Source organism: Antechinus flavipes, chromosome 2 (assembly GCF_016432865.1).
Source record: "Antechinus flavipes isolate AdamAnt ecotype Samford, QLD, Australia chromosome 2, AdamAnt_v2, whole genome shotgun sequence".
Taxonomy (NCBI): Eukaryota; Metazoa; Chordata; class Mammalia; order Dasyuromorphia; family Dasyuridae; genus Antechinus; species Antechinus flavipes.
The window spans coordinates 521,012,258-521,031,618 of NC_067399.1; the positions used below are offsets into that span (position 1 = coordinate 521,012,258).

The window sequence follows — 19,361 nt, forward strand, 5'->3', positions numbered from 1 at the left end:
TCTGCAATAGTACCCATCGGGCCCTGTTTATGCTTAATTTATCCTGCCTGTATCTTGTTTGTACATAGTTGTTGGCAGGTTGTTTTCCTCATTGGACTGTCAGCTCCTTGAGGGCAGGGACCATGCCTATTGTCTGATCCTGAGCTGTCTGTCCCAATGACAGAGAAACTGAGAAAAGCAGAGATTGATTTTGAAAGGCTGGAAGGACTTTGATAATTTAAGAAGGGAGAGGAGAATATTTGATGGTGGGTAATAATGTTTGAGTGGAGATGAGAAAGTATACTAGTATATTGAAGGAAACAGTAATAATAATAATAACCTAAATAATGCTTAAACATTTATCCAATATTTTCTATACATTATCTCATCTTCATAACAAAATGGAGAAGTAAGTGCTATTATTGTCCTTATTTTACTGATGAGGAAACTGAGAAGATCAAAGGGATTTTCCTGGGGTTACATTGCTAGTTAAGTACCCGAGGTAGAATCTGAACGCAGTCACTCTGAATGTAAGCAACGATGATGATGATGATGATAGCTAGCATTTATATAGCAACTACTATGTGCCAGGCATTGTGATAAGTGCTTTACAGATACGCTCTCTTTTGATTCCCACCACAATTCTGGGAGGTGGGTGCTAGGACACTGAGACAGTGCTTAGGAGACTTGACCAGGGTCACTGAGCTAGGAGTAAATGTCTGAGGTCAGATTTGATTTGGATCTTCCTGATTCTGCCATACCAATCACTGAGTGGGTGCGGCCTCAGTCAGCCTGGGACCTGTTCAAGACCTGAGCTTCAAAAGGCCAAGGTCTCCCCTTGCATCCAGGGCCATCTCTATCTGGCCACTGACCAGAGGGCTCTGGAGGGGAAAGGGAGGCTGGTGAGCTTGCCCAGCCTCCCTCATTTAAATCCAATTCACCTGCATGTCATGGCTTCCCCTCCCTGATGTCATGGTCCTGTTTAAGAAGGAAGGACAAATAGCAACCCTACTTCCATTTGGCTGAGTGGAGGATTCATTCCAAGGAGAATTGGAGATAAATCTCCATTGAAGTGAAAATTACCAACTTATCCGCCTTTCCTGCCTTTCTGTGTTGGAAGTAATTTGCTAGTGTTATGGGTGTTTTTTTCCCTTATGATTATCTTTTTGCACTTTTGTCACATCATTTGGAATGGTATTTGACTGCAGGCTTTCTCTGATAGAAATCCTTACTTACAAGTAATCTTTGCAGAAGATTGCCACCTTTCTTCCTACCCTCCTCTACTCTCTCCCTGGCTTCTGTTGCCATGAACATGTTATGAAGATGTGGGCTTTTTAGAGAATCCTTTGCCTAAACCTGTGATACAGGGCATTGCCTTAAGGCAAAAACTACTGTAATGTATATTCTTAGTTAAACAGGCTCCTGTAAGCTGGCTTAGCAAATTTATTTGCCATCTCTAGTAACCATATGTAGCATTGTTGATGGGGTGGGGTGGGATGCCTTTCGAATTCCAAATAATTGGTTGCCTTAAGAAGGAACTTGTGGAATGAAACAATTGTAAGCTGAGGCCTGGCAGTCCTGATTTAGGGGCCAACTTTCCCATTATCTAGACTTCTTCCTGCAGTATTCACCTGCCTGACCAAGACCTGAAGTTTTTTTTTTTTTTTTTAATTGTGACTCATCATTATTTATTTATGTTTTTTGGATCAAACCTGAAAACCTACAAAAACGTGGCCATTAATGTCATTATATGTAAAACGGAGGCTGCTTGGTTAGTCAGACTGCTTCCTGAAGGCAGGACCCTGGCCTGGCTGTTGCTACTAGAAATTAAAGGAAGAAAAACCCCTCATGTACTTAATGGAGTAAAGGGAACACCAACTGTTGGTGAAACTCAACAAGGTTTAAATGGTCAGGATTCTTTGAAAAACTGACCCTTGTGTTGAAAGTAGCAAGTTCTCCATATATGTGGGCTTGATGATGGCTGATATTCATCCAACACCTTTAGCACTGCAAAAATGCTTAGTGGAAGTTTTGTCCTTTGAGCCTGAGAAGGCACATCCTTGCCCTGTTACCATTAACTCAGGGAGACATAGCACAGCTTTGTGCCTGGACAGACCCATGCCATTTAACCTGACAGCATCCTACCCTTTGGTGAAAGAGATACTGCTGTTGAGTCCCTGGCTTAGACACAGGGAAATTGGATCATTGAAATTTCTCATAGCCAGACAAGTTTGCTCAAAAACTTGGGTATCAGCTGCTGGGGAAACAGACTGGAAGATACTTGTATTCCAAAGTTCTTAGCTGCAGTAGGCTGAACGCTGGGTGATGTGCACTGAGCCTGGCTCCAGCGTGGTGAGTTCTTGGGAAAAGGCTGCCTAACAACAAGCAAACCAGCTCTAGTCAAGAGATGGCGCAGATTAAAGCTTCCATGCTGATCAATATTGGTGATAAGGTGTAAGAAGTCATGAAGATGGGAGGTCATTTGGAATAAATTCACAGGCTCAAGCCATTTCCAAGTCAAGGAGCAAAATTTTACCCACTCAGATACTGAGTTTCTATGGGGAGGTGGTCTTTTGTTCCAGTTTCCCTAGTCTAAGTGGCAGAGGAAATACCAACCTTCAGTGGTAGAATGAGTTTTCTCACCAAGAGAATTCCCTATATGAGTGAAATAACAGGTTAGTTCCTATGTACTCCCTTGCTATTCTTCATACCAGTACTCCATGTTCCAATCTTGGGTATCTTCTTCCCCCCCATCCCCCCAAACCTGGAAGGCCTTTGACTTTCTTTAAGCCCCAGTTAAAATCCTGCTTTTTATAGGAAGCCTTTCCTACTCCTTAATTCTAGTGCCTTCCCTCTTTTGAGTATTTTCAATTTATCCTACATAAGTATATGGCTTATTTGAACATAATTTTTTGCATTTTTAGATTATGAGTTCTTCATCTACATTTCCTTTGTGTTTCTAGTGTTTAACAGTTCCTGGTACATAGAAAACACATAATATTTATTGACTGACATCATGTAAGCTCCAAGAGATCATTCATAGACTATTTCAGTTTTATCATATTATTCCCAATGCCTTAGCCAAATGCCTGGCATTTTGGGGGTGGGAAGAAGAGGGAATGGTCTGGACTTAGGAACACTGGATATGGACTCTACTTCTTCTGTTGTGGTCTTTGAGGCTTGCATGGACCCTGAAGGATTGTCTAGCCAGTATGTCAGAGGAAGAACTTAAGTCCAGATCCTGCTAACTTTGAAGCTAGCCTTCCTTTCCCTGTACCACATTGCTTCTTCCTGGCACATTATAGGCACTAAGTAAATGTCTGTTGGCTAATTGAATAGCTGTCTTGATTTCTAATAAGATCTCAGGATCATAGATTCAGAGTTAAAAGGACCAAAGAAATCATAGTCCAATGTCTTCATTTTATAGAGGCAGCAGCAGCAGGAGAAAGAGATACATTAACTTAGCCAAGATCTCGCAGGGAAAAATGACACTTTGGAATCATTTGGAGAGAGGATTTTAAAAAAAATACGCATATATACACATTTGGGGGTTTTACTTTACTGAAACTAAGATTAGTTTATATGAATGTCAGCTTTGGCTAGGAATAATTGCCTTGGTACAACAGAGGCTGAACACAAGGATGGTAGAGTAAGAGAACAGAAATAGCTGCCACTGAGGGTAATATTTTTGTGTGCCCCTGGGATGGAATTCTGTGACTATTTCTAACCACATCTCCCTTTATTTATTTATTATTTGTTTTACCAAGTGCTTGTCTTCAAGTTGTACCAGCGTGCAAAGCATGTGTTCAGTGAGGCAGCCAGAGTGCTGCAGTTTCAGAAGATCTGCAAGGAAGCACCTGCCAATGCCATCCAGCTGCTGGGAGACCTGATGAACCAGAGCCACGGGAGCTGCAGGAACCTGTATGAGTGCAGCTGCCCCGAACTGGATCGGCTGGTGGATGTCTGTCGGTGAGTCTGCTGGGGGAGCCAAGGAGAAGGTGGAGCATCTTGAGCTCCAACACTCAGAGGAAGGTGCTTCCCAATCTCAGGATTGATGAATGGCTTCTGGGAACATTGTCTGAGATTGGTCCTCTCTCGACAGCTGACGAATTTTACAGAATAAAAGATTCCTTTAATGGCAGCATAATTCCTCTTCTTTGAAATCTCTATAATAACTCTTTATTATCATGCATTTAGATCTTTCATGAAGGCAGTAGTTGCTTTCTTCACACATTTTCTCAATCTACTTTCTGATGATTTTGGCTGAATGTGTCTTAATCTGCATAACTCCTGGGCGGCCCTCAAACTAATTGGCTTTCTTGCTTGTTTCTGAAGTTCTCTTGTAAAAGTAGTGGAGGATCATAGCATAACTGGGATGTTCGGGTCTCTTAGGGATTGAGATTCTGTTTAAAGCTGAGACTCTTTGACTGGGAATAAATGGAATAAGCAGTATTTATAAAAGGTTGAGTTGAGACACTCAACTTTGTAAAAGTTGGAATATTTCATAAATTGTTTTGGGATTTATAGGCAGTGGGATATTAATATATACCAGTTGGACACGTAAGTAAGAAAGATAGAAATGACCTGGAGAGAACAGAAAGTGAAATCCAGGGAGCTTTCCAATGGCTGGGTGGATGTCATTTCCATTGTGAGAACAGAATAAAATGCTGCCTGTAATTAATAAAGAAAATACAATTAAACACTTGGCGCCGGTGGTTTGCCTCATCCATTGCCACAGAGTCAGCATGGAAAGATTAAACTGAATGGCTCAGATGCTCATAAACCATATGTGTCACACAACCTGTTGAGAGAATTTGCCCAGTGTTAATGAGCCCCTTTGCTGACGTCAGTATTTGTTCTCTAATTTCAGAAGAAGCTTCCGGAGTTTGTTTTATTGTAGGAATCATTTTATGAAATTATAGAGCATGTAGGAATGGGAGGAGACAAATAATTTCGGTTTTTGAAGAAAAGATGTGAAATAGATTGCACATTACTTCAATCAGACAAATCAGGTAACTCAGGGATGAGGAAAGGTTTATCCCCTGCTGTTTCTGATGCAGCATGGTTGAGTAGTTGGTAGTTTTAGAGGCAGTCTAAGCAATTAGTTTGCTTTGTACAATTGCTGAGGTTCTCTCTCCTGACAACGATAGTCAGGTTTGCCCTGTAATTTCATATTTGTTTTGCATTTATTCATATGTATATATGTTGTTTCCCCTTAGTGAAGGTAAGCTTCTTGAGAGCAGTGATTTTTTTCATTCTGTATATCTCTAGTGCCTAACATGGAACCTGGCACACATTAGCCCCAGAATAGATGCTTATTGATTGATTGATTGATTGATTGAGTTCTACCACTCAGAAACAAAAAAAGCCCTAAGATCTTTTCTTCCTAAGTTCCCCTTAAATATATATATATGTGTGTGTGTGTGTGTGTGTGTACATATATATGTATATATAGGTGTATATATGTGCATATACATATACACATATTCATTCACACACATATATAAAAAATTTGAATTACAAATGAATTATATTTACAAATATTCTTTTCTTCTAATTTTTCCTGACCTTTGTAAGATAAATTAATTAGTTCTTCAATCAATCATTAGTCAGTAAGCATTTATTAAGCATCTGTTATGATATAGTAACCACCATTAACCAACATCTTATACTGTTTATAATGATTTGAAGCGAATTAGGTCTTTGCTAGAGAAGTGGGCTTAGAAAATTGACCCCCTCCTTTTTTTAAGAATGGAAGTTGAAGACCATAAACTATACCTGGAGGGAAGAAGGAAAGGAAGTAATTGTTTTTGAAAAAAATAAAGTGCTAAAAAGAAAAGGGAAATAAAAAATAGGATCAAGTTGTTCCTTTCCACCATGCCCTTCCCCCACCACCTTTGGGAAGCCAACTACAGACTATCAAACTTAAGTTTTTTTTAATGTATTCCATGTGGCATTAGATGCATTTTAATGTTTTTCAAGTATTTCAAATAGACAATCCAAACAAGAGAGACATTCACATATCATATCCAAATAACAGATCTTGATGCATTAGGTATATCTCATTTACATAATCAAAATAATATGTTTTCTTCTATTAAATACCAAAAAACTAAGTTTCCCATCCTAAATGACATATTCCTGCACACAGAAACAAATTTTTCTGCTCTCAACTGAATAAAATTAACACACACACACAGCAAACAGTAATCCTAACACATAGGTAGTTCACAGATATTCGCAAAGCAAAATGCCAATGTCCCCCAGTTTACATTCATGAGTTCCTTCTGCCAGTAGTTATAGTAAGCATAGCATCACCTTAAAAATGCTTCATTAAATTATTTTTCCATTATTTGGCATCTATAACTTAGAGAAAAAAATACCACCGAAATGATTCTGAATCATAAATTCAGTTATCTCAGACTAGTTTGGCTTTTTAATGAAGTCTGATTTTAAAATGTTCTCAAATTTAGATATTGACCATTCATATTAAAATGCTATTCACCCTAATGGATTTAAACTATTTCTGAAATTTACTGAAATGCCAAACTTAGTTTTTAGTCATTCCTGTCCCAGGTCGGATATGTTTGGTTGGGTTTGACCATCTAACACTTTTATTTCTGGGGGAGCTCATGGCCTTGTTGCTGTCACATCATCAGTCAGTGTAGCTCAGTGCTCCTGGTATGTATGGCCTGAATATATATCAAATGTTTCTCAGAGAAGAGACATGAGTGTCAGACACACATCCTGAGTAGAATATCGGTTGTTCTGTTGAGTGACAAAATGCACATGCCCAGTAGGGTAATTTGTATCACAAGGAAAAAGGAAAAATTCAATTAAATAGTCACCATTTATTGTGTCCCTACTGTGTGCTAGGCAGTGGGAATACAAAGACAAGTGTAGAAGAAAAAGGCATATTAGTAACAAGAGCTTGCATGGGGGTTGGTAAGCTTTACAATTTACAAATCACTCTCCTCCAGAACCTTGTTTAGGAGGAATGGCAAGTATTATTGACATTTTACTGTAAGGAAACTGAAGATCAGAGAGGTTAATGTTCACCCATTAAGCACCGAATTTGGAAACTCAAAAGCCTATTCTTTATATCCCTAAATCCAGTAGTGCTGGAAGAAAAGGCTATGAAAGTCATTCTCTTGATGCTTCCCTGGGCATTGTCTGCGACAAAGGCTCTCAGTCTTTTCTGTCTTGAGAATTCCTCAGGCATTCTGGTGAAGCCTGTGGATCCTTCTGAAAATAATGTCCTTTTTTTTTTTTTTTTTTTTTAAACATTAAAATGACATAGAATTAGAAAAGAAACCAATTATTATATTGAAATTGTTATCAAAAAAATTTTTTAATAGTTCTTTGACCCAAAATTTAAAATTTGCTGGTCTTTTGGGGAAAAAAAAACCAGCAACAAAAAACTGGTATTTTATGTCAGAAGATCTGGGTGTTCCCTCCTGCCTCTTCCACCTTTATGAATTTGGGCAATTATTTGATTTCTCTATTCCTGAGTTTGTTTATCTTTTTACAGAGCAGATATCATCTTAGGTCTCTGACAACTTGGAAAACCTATAAGCCCCTATCACATGCCCAGGCCTGGCCTGCCCAGTTGATTCTGAAGGCCCTAACCTAAACTGTATCCCACTTGCTTGCTATTGATGTTTGAAATTCATATCTACTTTTAGCACTTATTATACTAACTTGTTTCTTTCTCTGCTATTTCTTTTGAATGCTACAATCCTCCTGAATGCAGCAAAGGTAGTGGCAAGAGTTTCTAAGTCCCTCCCCACAGCTAAGTCCCACAGGATGGGATCCTGCCATCTTTCTTCAGCTCCCTTCAGTCTCCAAGCTGAAGCTTTGCTTAAAAGCAGTTGTAGGAGGGCTCCTAGTGGTGTGGGTTAAGTTCATTCTGTTTGGTGGTGCTCTTGTTGTAATGACTGAGTTACCCCAGATTAAGATTGGACCACAGTATGGAAATAAGGCCTAAAGGAACTGAAGGCCTATAGTTGTTTTGGAACTGCATAAGACTGACTAGGTCCTTGGGGAACTGAATGCAGGGCAGATCTCCCACAAAAGTAAAACCTAAGCAACCTGTTTTATGACCTTAGCAAAAAGAAAAATAAAAATAAAAGAAGGGCACATGAATATTTCCCATATTTGTTAGGCTAGCCTTTTACCACCTTGTAGAGAAAATTATTTAACAAAGAATCTAAAGAAAGGTCCAGAGGGAGAGTTTTAAAAAATACACAATGTAGTTTGATTTTTTTATTAGATCACTAATTATGTGAAACAAAGTTGATTTAATGAAAGAAAAAAATGCTTGAATTAAAGCAGAACTCTTTTAAATGAAAAGCACGTAAAATTTTATAAGAATAGTTAAATGTTAAAGCAGAATTGATTGACAATACAAAAAGAACTTGAACTAAGCCAATTATATCCTCACCACCACTTATTGGTTACATCAATCCTATCCTGAAAAGAATTATTTTGTTTTTTCTTGAGAAACACATTCACGTATTTAATATCATTTTTGACACTTGTTGAAATTAGAAAAGATTTACTGCCATATTGTTTCTTAAGTTATTAAGAAAGTTGAATGACAATTTTTTATGGAACCCATTTCAAGTAATGGGCTACTAAAGGTTACATAAGTTTTTATGTATCCTGAAAAAATCTTGGTCCAGACCAATTTTGTGAGCAGCTTTTCTTATACTTATATGAATTATCTCCACCCTTCATTTTTGAACTGAAAAGAGCAGTTTGTGAACCACACATACTTGGTTTCATTTGGAACTGAAAGTTGATTCTCTTCCCAGAGGAAGAGAGAATCTATATTGTTCATTCTTGGAGGGCTACTGACACAGTTTGCTACTGTCTGTCTATATTCTCTCTTTTCAAATGAGGAGTACTTGCTTTATGCTTTTGAAAATATAAAAACATAATGGTTGACCATCTTTTTGCTTTTTGTCTTTTATTCAATCAGAAATTAAAAATGTGCTTTTTAAAGTGTGGTTATAGGAGTGTAGATTTAGAACTTTAGGGGACCTAGTTCAGCTTCCCCATTTTACAAGTGAGGAAAAGGAGGTACAAGGCAACAAGTGACTTGCCCTACATCATAAGTTAGTGGAGGTCCAGGATTCAAACCAGGTTCCCAGTGTTGATGGAATGGGAAGAGATGTGGAGTTAAGTGTCCCAGGACCTGAGTGACCTGCCTAAGTTGTTAGATCTCTTTGAACATCAGTTTATACATTTAAAACATACATTTAGAGGAAAAAATGAATAAATCTTCCAATAATCTTAAGACACGATTTGTTCATTTAAAATAAACTTTATTTAGCGATCTCCCTTAGCATTTTTTATATATTTTCTGAATATATATATATACAACCAGAGCAGAGAGGACAGTAAAGATGGGGATTTGAATATATCTGAATGGGCACAAGTACCACATGCTCCTGCACATGTGCCTGAGCTCCTCAACTGCGGGGCAGCCTCTGTAGACCCAAGTGCCAGCAATTGAAGTGCGCCAGTCGTACTTTTAGGCACACTTATATTGTGCTCACTTTTGGAAATTTGATCCCTGATGGTTTGGGAGTTAGGGGCTTTACCTTCCATTTAGCCCATTTCAAGGTGGTTGGTTTTTTTTTTTTTTTTTTTTTTTGCAGTATAGTCATAGATTATTATGAGGAGTTTGGAGAAGCAGCAAGGAGTTTGTATTTACCTGAAACATCTTCAACCTCCTGTTTAAAAAAGTAGCCCATGTGTCACAAGAGAAATGACCTAGTCAGATTCCTAGGTTACAGCCAGGTTCAAAATAACATGAAGACACTGTTTTTGGTGTAAGTTTCAGCCTCCAACATTCAAATTAGAAAGAAAATATACTCTTAAAAATAAATGGTGGGGGCAGCGTCAGGGGGAGTTTGCTTCTAGGGAGCTTACAGAACTGGGACAAAGCATTTGGATGGAAGACTAGAATTTAAATTCAGGATAGATAGGAACCAACATTTCAGGGTTCTTCAGGGGCTGTCATCACTTCAATTTTCCCTGCATTTTCCTCTGCAGTGAGCTAGGCCTGGACATGTTGATGCATGCCATCAGTGGGATGGGAGCTTCAGTTTGGCCCTCTTAACCTCCAGGTCATCCTAGATCCTCTGAGGCTTTTAAGGAATCTGCTTTAGACAGAGGGCAACTACAGAAGGAAGAGATGAATGTTTTCACCACAGAAAGAAAACCAGTCTTCTTTTGTTTGTTTATTTCCTCCCTTACCTTTCTCTTTTTAAATAATAAATTTCAGTAAATACAATGGATGATAAAAACAAATTAAGGAAATTATTGGAGAGGATAGGTGAGCTGGGGATAGAGAGAACTGTCACTGTACAATAATTCCAGTTTTATAATGTGGGGAGAAATGGCCTATTGATATTTTCCAAGAAATATAAAATAAAATGGGGCAAAACCATGTTGGTGGGTATAGCTTTTAATTTGATACTAGTAAGGATCGCTAATATATGTTAGATTTTTATTGCAACTTGGCCCATTAGGAGAGAAATTAACCTCATCTACTTTGTTTTGGGGCTTATCATCCTTCAATTCAAATCCTGGGTTTGAAACAAAATCTATTTGATGATAACTAGAGCTAGCCCATGACTATTGCTGTACAGATTTGTGACATTTTATTTGATGATCCGGAGTGACTGTAGAATGTCTGGCCAGTGCCCAGAACAAAGGTATAAATCTATTGTGTCTATTACTTTCTAACTAGAGATATTTTCATATAAGGGAAACTTGAATTTTCCTCAAGGAAATTTTTTTTTCTTTAAAATGATAATGTTTAATAATATATGCTATTATGATAGATTTTTTCAGTAAGAATCAAGGTCATCTGCTCGTTAGGATTATTGGTTACTTATAAAAAATGGAAAAAACCTCCAACAATAATAATAGCATTTATATAGCATGTTAGGATATGCAAAATTTTAAACATGTTATTTCATTTAATCCTTACAAAAACAACCCTATGGCACAGTCACTATTATTAACATTATTGTATATAGGACAAGGGACAAGAGGTTAAAGAGATTAATCATTCACCCAATTACTAAATGTCTAAGGCAGGATTTGAACTTAGATTCTCCAGCTGTGTTAATTAAGTACTGTGCGAGGCCCTGGTGAAACATTTAAATAATATAAGTAAATGACATACCATTATACACAAATAAATATAAGGAAATTGGGGGTCACTAGTAGCTGGTGGGCTGAGTATTGAAGGAAACTGGTTTTAAAAAGGCAGTGGTAAAGATGGAGTAGTATACTGTAAGCATGGAATGCAAAAGCATGGAATGTTGTATATGAGGAAGTTCAAGATAGGATTGAAAAGTATGAAGGGGAGTTCCTTAGGAGGTAGAGATTGTTTCATTTATTATAGTTGTCCCTCTGGCACAGAATTTGGCAGATAGTCTAGGTTTAATAAATAGGTTTAATGCTTAAGATTATTAAGTGTGGAGAAGTAGTTTAGAGTCAGTTGTTAAGACCTTTAAATGTCATAGGAATTTGTATATAGAATCACAAATCTTGAGAACAAAGTGGGGGAACAAAGAACCTTTTCCTGAAGGAAAAAAAAATTTTTTTTGAGGGAGGGAGGCATAAGGGCTTTAAATTGTGATTTGACATCACTTAAAGCCATCTTCTAGTTGATCCAGGTGTAACTGCTCATTATTTCTGTTCATTCTTCTGTCTTCTCCCTTTTTCTCCTGTTACTCCATTATGGCCCTTTGATGGCAAGGCCGCAGAATATTAAGACTATGAAGATTCTTTTTTAGAGCTGATGAAAGCCATGGCCTTGCGGACCGCCAGTGCCAGCCAAAACTGGGGATTAACTTTAGTAACAAATCAACAACTAGAATGTCTCAGGTTTTATAACCTTTCCCAAATGCTGAAAGCACATATATATGTTGTTGTTTTTTTTTTTCCCTGAGAATTTGGCCAGCCATAGATGTGCTTGAAGACAAATAGCTCTTGTTAATTGACAGTTTCTAAATTTTTCTTCTTATTATTGTAGGCAGTTTGGGGCTCAAGGGTCACGACTGACTGGAGCAGGATGGGGAGGCTGTGCTGTATCATTGGTACCTACTGACAAGCTGCCTGACCTTCTAGCAAATGTGCAAGAAGCTTATTACCAAAGCAACAAGGGCATGTTAGCTGTGGAGAAGCAGTGTCTGTTTGCTACCAAACCTGGAAGTGGGGCTTTGGTTTTCCTTGAGGCCCAAACAATGTAAGAATTGCAAAGAAACTATTTAGGGCATTTAGGAACTGGCAGGACTTCCTATGCCACGGTAAATTAATCCTCTTTCTGTTTTCTATTATGGTGAATGTTTGCTATTATCAAGATATATTTCCAAAGAAATTGTTGAAAGCTCTCTGCATTTTATAATGAACGCTTTTTTCCTTCTTAAAAATGCTTGTTACAATTAATGTCCAAGATATTGCTGGGATGGACCTTTTTAGTGACTGATGATTAAGTGAACCTTACCAATATGAAAATATCAGAGATTAAAAGATCAGTGATGCAAATAAAGTCATGCGTACCTCATATGTTCTTGTTTTCTCCCGTACACCATTGACACCAAGATGTGTTGAAAAGTCAGTAAAATTTATTATTATAATTAAACTGAGGCCATGAAATGGTTGAGCTTTTTCTCAGGGTATGTACATACACATTTATTACTATGGATTAACTGGCTCTTTTTCATGTTGAAGCTTAAGTTTTTCATCTTCAGGATAATGAATAACACGACAGGAAGGTAGATAAGCCAAAGCAGGGATTGTGGCTACGGTGGCGGCAGCAACAGATGATGGTGATCTAGTTAACTCATAATTTTCTGGTCTTTGTTCTTGACGCTGTTCAGACAATGAATTGAAATACATGCAAATGTTCAGAAGATCATCTTTCACTTTGAGGATATTAATATAAGATTATGCTTTTCCTTTCCATTTTCCCCCTCAAAAAAAGTTCCAAATTGGGGTGAGAGTAGGTATTTTCTAACATATAGCTGGTTGGGAACAGGTGAGATTTAAGGAATCAAGGGATCCCGGGACTCTCTTGGATTTGTGTTTAGGATATGGTGTAGTTTTATAAAGAAAGGTCTAACTTTTGGTTGAGATAATCTCAAATTGTCCAACTTTATAGTAAAAGTAGTAAATTGAGATAATTATCTACATGCATATGTGCTATACCTCTTTTTAATTTCTCTATTTCTTTTTCTTTTGCTGAGGCAGTTGGGGTTAAGTGACTTGCCCAGGGTCACACAGCCAGGAAGTGTTAAGTGTCTGAGATCAGATTAGAACTCAGGTCCTCCTGACTTCAGGAGTTGGTGCTCTATCCACTACACCACCTAGCTGCCCTATTTTCTCTATTTCTGTCAAGCACACCGCTGTCCTTCAGTCATGGAGGTTTGCAACTTCTTAATCATTCTTGACTCCTCTGCTTCCTCCTCTCCCACACATCCAATCACATTTGCCAACATTGCAGTCGATTCTACCACCACACTATCTGTCCCATCCATCATCGCCCCTCTCTCTACTCACATATAAGGTCACTTTGCTGCTTCAGGCCTTTATCATAACTCTAATTGGTGCCTCCTAATTGGTATCTGTTTCTTAGTCTCCCAGTCCACCCTCCACACAGGGGCCAAAGTGATTTCTTCTTGTACAGATTCGGCCATGTCACTCTGCTGATTCCCTGTTCCCTTTAGAACCACATATAGACTGAAAGGCCTTCAGAACCTTGCCAGGAACCACACTGCTCTGCATGATGGTTCTCACAGAGTACTTGGTGCATCTCCTGTCTTGAAGCCTTTGCAAGGGTTGTCCCAGGTGTCTAAAATGATCTCTCTCTGTCTCTCTCATGCATCTGTTTGCATTTATGGCTCAATAAAGGGTATACCTGTAACTATTAGAGATGAAAGTGATCATGAACTGACTGTGTTTGAGCGTATGCTATCTGCATTTCTTTCAGTTCTTAGAGAAGAAGGGATAAAGGAACTGGGCCTTCTGAAAAATAAGTTTTGGACAGGTTGGGGGGAAGGCATTCTAGGTAGATTGATAGCATGGAGGAGTCTGACCGGAATGGGTAGTTTGTACCTACATTAGAGAAAGGCCCAACAGCCAGCAATGAGTTAGATTTGATGGGGGTAGGCAATGGGAAGCTTGCTAGTCTTTGATTTTTGTGCCCAAGGGAGTGATGTATGTGATAACTAAAGTTTACCCTTTCCTGATAGTATATGATACAGTATTCTCTATTTTTAAGATAGTTTCTTAGATATTGGAACTCAAGGAGGACAATACGGGGATCATTCAGAATTACTGTGATGAAGCACAGGAAAAGGGAAGGAGAAAGAAAAGTTTGGTTGAGGAAGATGTAGCTTTAAGATCTATATCAAATAGAATTTTCAAAGGGCTATCTTAGAGCTACTGAAATTCTACATCTAGATAATTAGCAACTATAAGACAAGAATAGTTTTGAGTCAAATTTTTTTTCCTTCTAAGACTAGAGAGGAAGATTGAGGCTTTTTACTGACTCAAACTTAGCCATATCACCCCACTGTAATTTGGATATTAGAAATAATTCAGATTTATTCCCATTTTAAGTAGATTATGTGGAAACTGTGGAAATGGAATCCTCAATCCTACATATAAAAAGGAAAACATACCAGTTTTTCTAAATATTTTAGACAATCACTCATAGCTTTCTCTGGTTTCCGTCGGGCTTTGTTTTTCAGTCTAACAGCAGAATAAAGAAAACAATAATAAACTACAATGGCATCCTCCTCACATGTGTTTTTTAATAGCAACAAATTGCTCCTGCATTAACATACTACTATTTTAATTCTTAACAGGCTTGAGAATGAATAAAGAAAGAAATAGGACAAAGGTAAAAAAAAAAAAAAGTGAGGGAGAGGAAGTGAAATACAAAGGATGATGAGTAAGGAAGAAGGCAGCTAGATATGAGTAGGAATTTGGAGAGATGATAGCTAACAAGGTATGTAAATTGAAGATAAAGAGAAAAACAAAAGCTTATAATTTCAAATTTAAAGTTTAAAAAATTTCATGTGCATTGTGACAAATTTCTGCTTTTTCAGCAAATGGAAAAGAAGTTAATTCATCAAAATTTAAATTTTACACACACACACACACACACACACACACACACAAAGAGGTAATACATACAATTTGTTTTTCCTTTTAAGCATGTAACTCAATGAGTTACTACTTTCAAAGTTGTCTTGCCTGTTTCTTTATAATTGCTTTTGTTTCTTTAAAATAAAATGATTCTCTTTCTTTCCTTCCTTCTTCCCTTCCTCATTTTCTTTCTATTCTTTTTCTATCTCCCTTCTCTCCTCTCAGACTTCTCTTTGAAGAGGTGGGTCACTTAATGATGTAGTTGGCTATTGAATTGATCAGCATTCTTAAGTATTTCAAAGTTTTTTCTTTTTTCTTTTTTTTAAAGCTTCATTAATTCATAGTCAGACCTCTTATAAATCTAATTTCTAAAAGCAATTAATCAAACAAGACATTCTCATTTTAAAAGGGATAGTATTTTTTTTCTCCAGAGAGGACAGAGAGAAGTAATTAACCTCATGGGTTACTCTTTTCCAGTTCCTATTATAGACAGCAAAGGAGAAAAGAATACAGTGGTAATGAAATTCATAAGTAAGGAGAATAGGTAAGAGTGTCAATTAAAGAAATAAAAGTATTCACTTTAATGATAGTACAGATGATATCTCATCAAATAACTGAGTTGGATATATTTCTACTTATATTACTGGATAAATTTTTTTATTTAAAAAAATTTAATAATGGCTTTTTATTTTCAAAATATATGCAAAGATAGTTTTCAGCATTTATTCTTGCAAAATCTTGTGTTTCAAATTTTTCTACCTCCTTTCCCCTCTTCTCCTCCCCACCTAAGTAATATTGGATAAATTTTTGAATGAAAAAACAAACCTTAGAAAGTTCTTGTTCAATTCCAGTTGCTTATTTTTAAGTGATTTTATTTCTTCTCTAATAGTTTTGAATTTTCTGTAAAATAAATTTTGGGGGGGAGTTGTAAAGATTTAAAATAAGTAATTGGGAAACAATATTAGTAACAAACTGGATATTAAATTCATTTTGGAAATCTTTCTATAGAACTTTATTCCTTCATACTACCTTTTATAAAGTCTAAATTCATCCCATGTACCAGGAGTCTCATGCCCCGCATTGCTGCTGCTGTTTATACCCCTTCCTTAAGAGTGAATGACTAAGGCTGAATTTCCTGACCTTATTACTGCTTTACAGGGAGGGAGTGGCAGTATAGGAAAAAAAAAACCCCAGGCAAATTAGTAGACTAGATTCTATATAATTTCTATCCCTTTGGCCCATTGAGAACAATTTTGCCTAGTGCTCTGCTCACTTCTGCCACATAGATGTGACATTTTAACCTCTATTCTACAGGCTGTTTATGGTACTCTTGGGCCATAGAGCACCTTCAAATCCAATCCTGCGAGAGATGGATAATTTGGCTTCCTGTTATCTAAGTCTTTCACATTTGAATGCCAAGGTTGTTCATGTACAGCAATTTAAATTAAAATGTTAAGTTTAAAATCTAGGCCCCAAAGCATGCCTTTTAGAAAAGTCCTCTCCACCAGGTCTTTTTGGTACCAGTATAAGTTCTCAATTCTTCAGCCAAACTGTAGATCACAACAGTTCCAGCACACTTTAGTGTGCTTTTCTCTCTGATTTTTTCCTTATATCTTTCATTGAGGCTATAGCCCTTCAGATGAAAAAACTGGTATCTTCCTTTCATTTGCCCACCTGCTATTACAGTATCTTTTCAAAGGAAAATTATGCCTTTGATAGGTACCAAAAGAAAGAATTGACTAATCAATAAAATGAGGAACTGACCTATTTCAAAAGCTCTTACCTTGGCCTTGGGAACATATATATATGTGTGTGTGTGTGTGTGTGTGTGTGTGTGTATACACACATACATACACATACATATATACTTATATATATGTGTGTGTATATGTGTGTATATATACATATGCATCCACACACATATATGTTCCTTTGTATTTCACTTTATTTAAAAGCATTATTCTGAAGAGTCTATGATACCAAAAAAGGTTAAGTACTTTCTCTTAGATGATTTCTAAACTTCCTTTATCTCCAACACTATATGCTGTTCTAATTTTTAAAAAGTACCAGGCAAACTTACACTTTATAAGCAGCTTTGTTTCTGGCCAATATTTTTTTGCTTTCTGCTATAGCATCACGATATGTTGGCATCAGATCTGTCGTATAATTACAGTTAAGGATCTCTGATTTGAAACATTTTGAGAAGTTAATGGGTACATCTTGATGAAAACTGGTAATTACTATCCAAAGAGGGCCTAGAAAGGCAAGATCATAATCAATTCCTTGGAGATCAAATGAGCAAAGCCATGTGATTCTGACTTAATAAGGTCACAAGAGCACCTCACCATTATGATCACGTCACTGAGTTGCTGTGTACCTTCATGAAAGTGTTTCGTCAATAAGGGTATCTCCTTCAGGTTTTCAGAAAAAAATAGGTCTATGGAGGTCAGCCTCTACATTTAGATTATGTTGTAAAACCAAGAGTCTTTTGTAGGGATATTTGCATAAAGGGAGAACTCTTTCCCCCAAGGAATGGGGGCTTAGTTCTGTCTCCATATATTTGGGGTGTGATGGGAAGTGACAGTGATAAAAGGACTCCTGTGGTGTGTGGGATGTTTTGTTGACATGGCCACAATAACCATTTATTTTTTCTGTCACTAAAATTCCATATCCTTAAAGGAGATACTAACCAGGCCCTTAAAAAAATTCTGCCTCAGACCATTCCCATTAAATTTTGTTTGCTTATGTATAATGATTGAGCCATTTGGGATCTCAAATTCTACAGTTGTACTCCTGTTATTATCTTGGTTTACCTGATGAAATACTTTACAGGCTGAAATTCAAATGTTTTCCTAGATCCTCAATCATGGATCAAAAAGGCATTTTTAATCTAATCATCATTTTTATTATGCCTCTTTTCTTTCTGTGGCACTAGAAACATACCAGTAACACTAAGTAAAAGCCATTTTCTGCCCTCTAGTAACCTTCATAGTTTATGGCTAAATACAGTCTACTTTTGAGAATTAAATAAGGGTGGATATCTCCTTTTCAAGCTGTCATTTGCTACCCTGTTTAGGCTTTGTTTCTTTATCTCAATGAGACAGCTTTCCTTCTTAAGTGACTTAGAAGTAGTCTTACTTCTCTGGTGATCCAGGGAACATAGAACAAGCATCAAGGACTGAGGAGAAAGGCTTATAATTGCTGGGGCTATGATTAACAGTGAGAAGCACCTTTGACATCAAGAACATTACAGAAAAATAAGCAGAATTATGAGTATATGATGAAAGGTTCAGAAAAATGAACAATCATCCAAAGAAAAAAACATTTTAATTCCTTGTGTTTGGGAATTATTCTCTTCTCATGGATTTATAAATGTTTGGACATTTTCAAAATAATAGTTCTTTATCTTTTTTTTTTTTTTTTAATGCAACCTTTCAGCCTTATTTTCCAGATTATCACTTTGTGTTGTCTCTGAGTTTTTCTGTATTGGCCTTGTGTTATTCTGGCCTGTTTTTCAGGGATTAAGCCCTGTGTTTCTCAATGATCATAGGTGCAGTTTGATCTAGGCTAATATAGACACTGAGAAAACCGTATGTTTTCCCTAAATATCATGGAAATAGTCTTAGGACTTTCTTGCAGAGGTTTGCAGAATCTTGTTAGGAGCCATGGGGACAGACTGATAATCTCTGTCATCTCTGGCCCCCGTTTACAGCACTGGCTCTTTTTTCATTCATATTTCTTCCCATATACTCATTTTCCATGTTTGAATTGGAATACTCTCCATTGCCATTTCCAATCTACCAATCTCTTAGTAATGACTCCTTTTTTGAAGTTCATTCAATTCATACTTATTATCCGATCAAGATTCTGGCAGGTGTTATCTACCAGTACTTAGGAAACTGTCCTTCCTTCCTTAATTAATTCAATGCCTAGCACATATATTTTTTTCCTTGTCAACTCCTGTCCTCATACCTGGGAACTTTACCATATATATTGATCCTGTCTCAAACATCCTAACTTAGTTCCTCAGCTTATGAATTTCTCATAATTAACTATATACAGAGATAGTCATGTCTTCGATCTTTTCATCTCGCCATCACCCACATATGTTCATGAACTCTGAAATTTCTTTATCTTATCATAATCTTTTATCATTACATATTTCCTGTTACATTATGACTTCTAAACCTCTTCTTCATTAACCC

General features: G+C 37.0%; 2 protein-coding genes across 2 annotated transcripts in view; one reads left to right on the plus strand and one right to left on the minus strand.

Moving 5' to 3' along the window:
* GALK2 (galactokinase 2) overlaps positions 1 to 12,553 on the plus strand; it is a 155,260-nt gene extending 142,707 nt beyond the window's left edge. Inside the window, exons 9-10 of the mRNA XM_051980609.1 lie at positions 3,747 to 3,948; positions 12,038 to 12,553. Of these exons, the coding sequence (XP_051836569.1) occupies positions 3,747 to 3,948; positions 12,038 to 12,254 (419 nt within the window). The 3' untranslated portion in view covers positions 12,255 to 12,553. The remainder of the gene's footprint in view (positions 1 to 3,746; positions 3,949 to 12,037) is intronic.
* A 58-nt stretch (positions 12,554 to 12,611) lies between these two features.
* FAM227B (family with sequence similarity 227 member B) overlaps positions 12,612 to 19,361 on the minus strand; it is a 315,782-nt gene continuing 309,032 nt past the window's right edge. The window contains exons 12-15 of the mRNA XM_051980612.1: positions 17,237 to 17,317; positions 15,982 to 16,056; positions 14,688 to 14,757; positions 12,612 to 12,876 (exon numbers count right to left, since the gene is read on the minus strand). Coding sequence (XP_051836572.1) covers positions 12,703 to 12,876; positions 14,688 to 14,757; positions 15,982 to 16,056; positions 17,237 to 17,317 — 400 coding nt within the window. The 3' untranslated portion in view covers positions 12,612 to 12,702. The remainder of the gene's footprint in view (positions 12,877 to 14,687; positions 14,758 to 15,981; positions 16,057 to 17,236; positions 17,318 to 19,361) is intronic.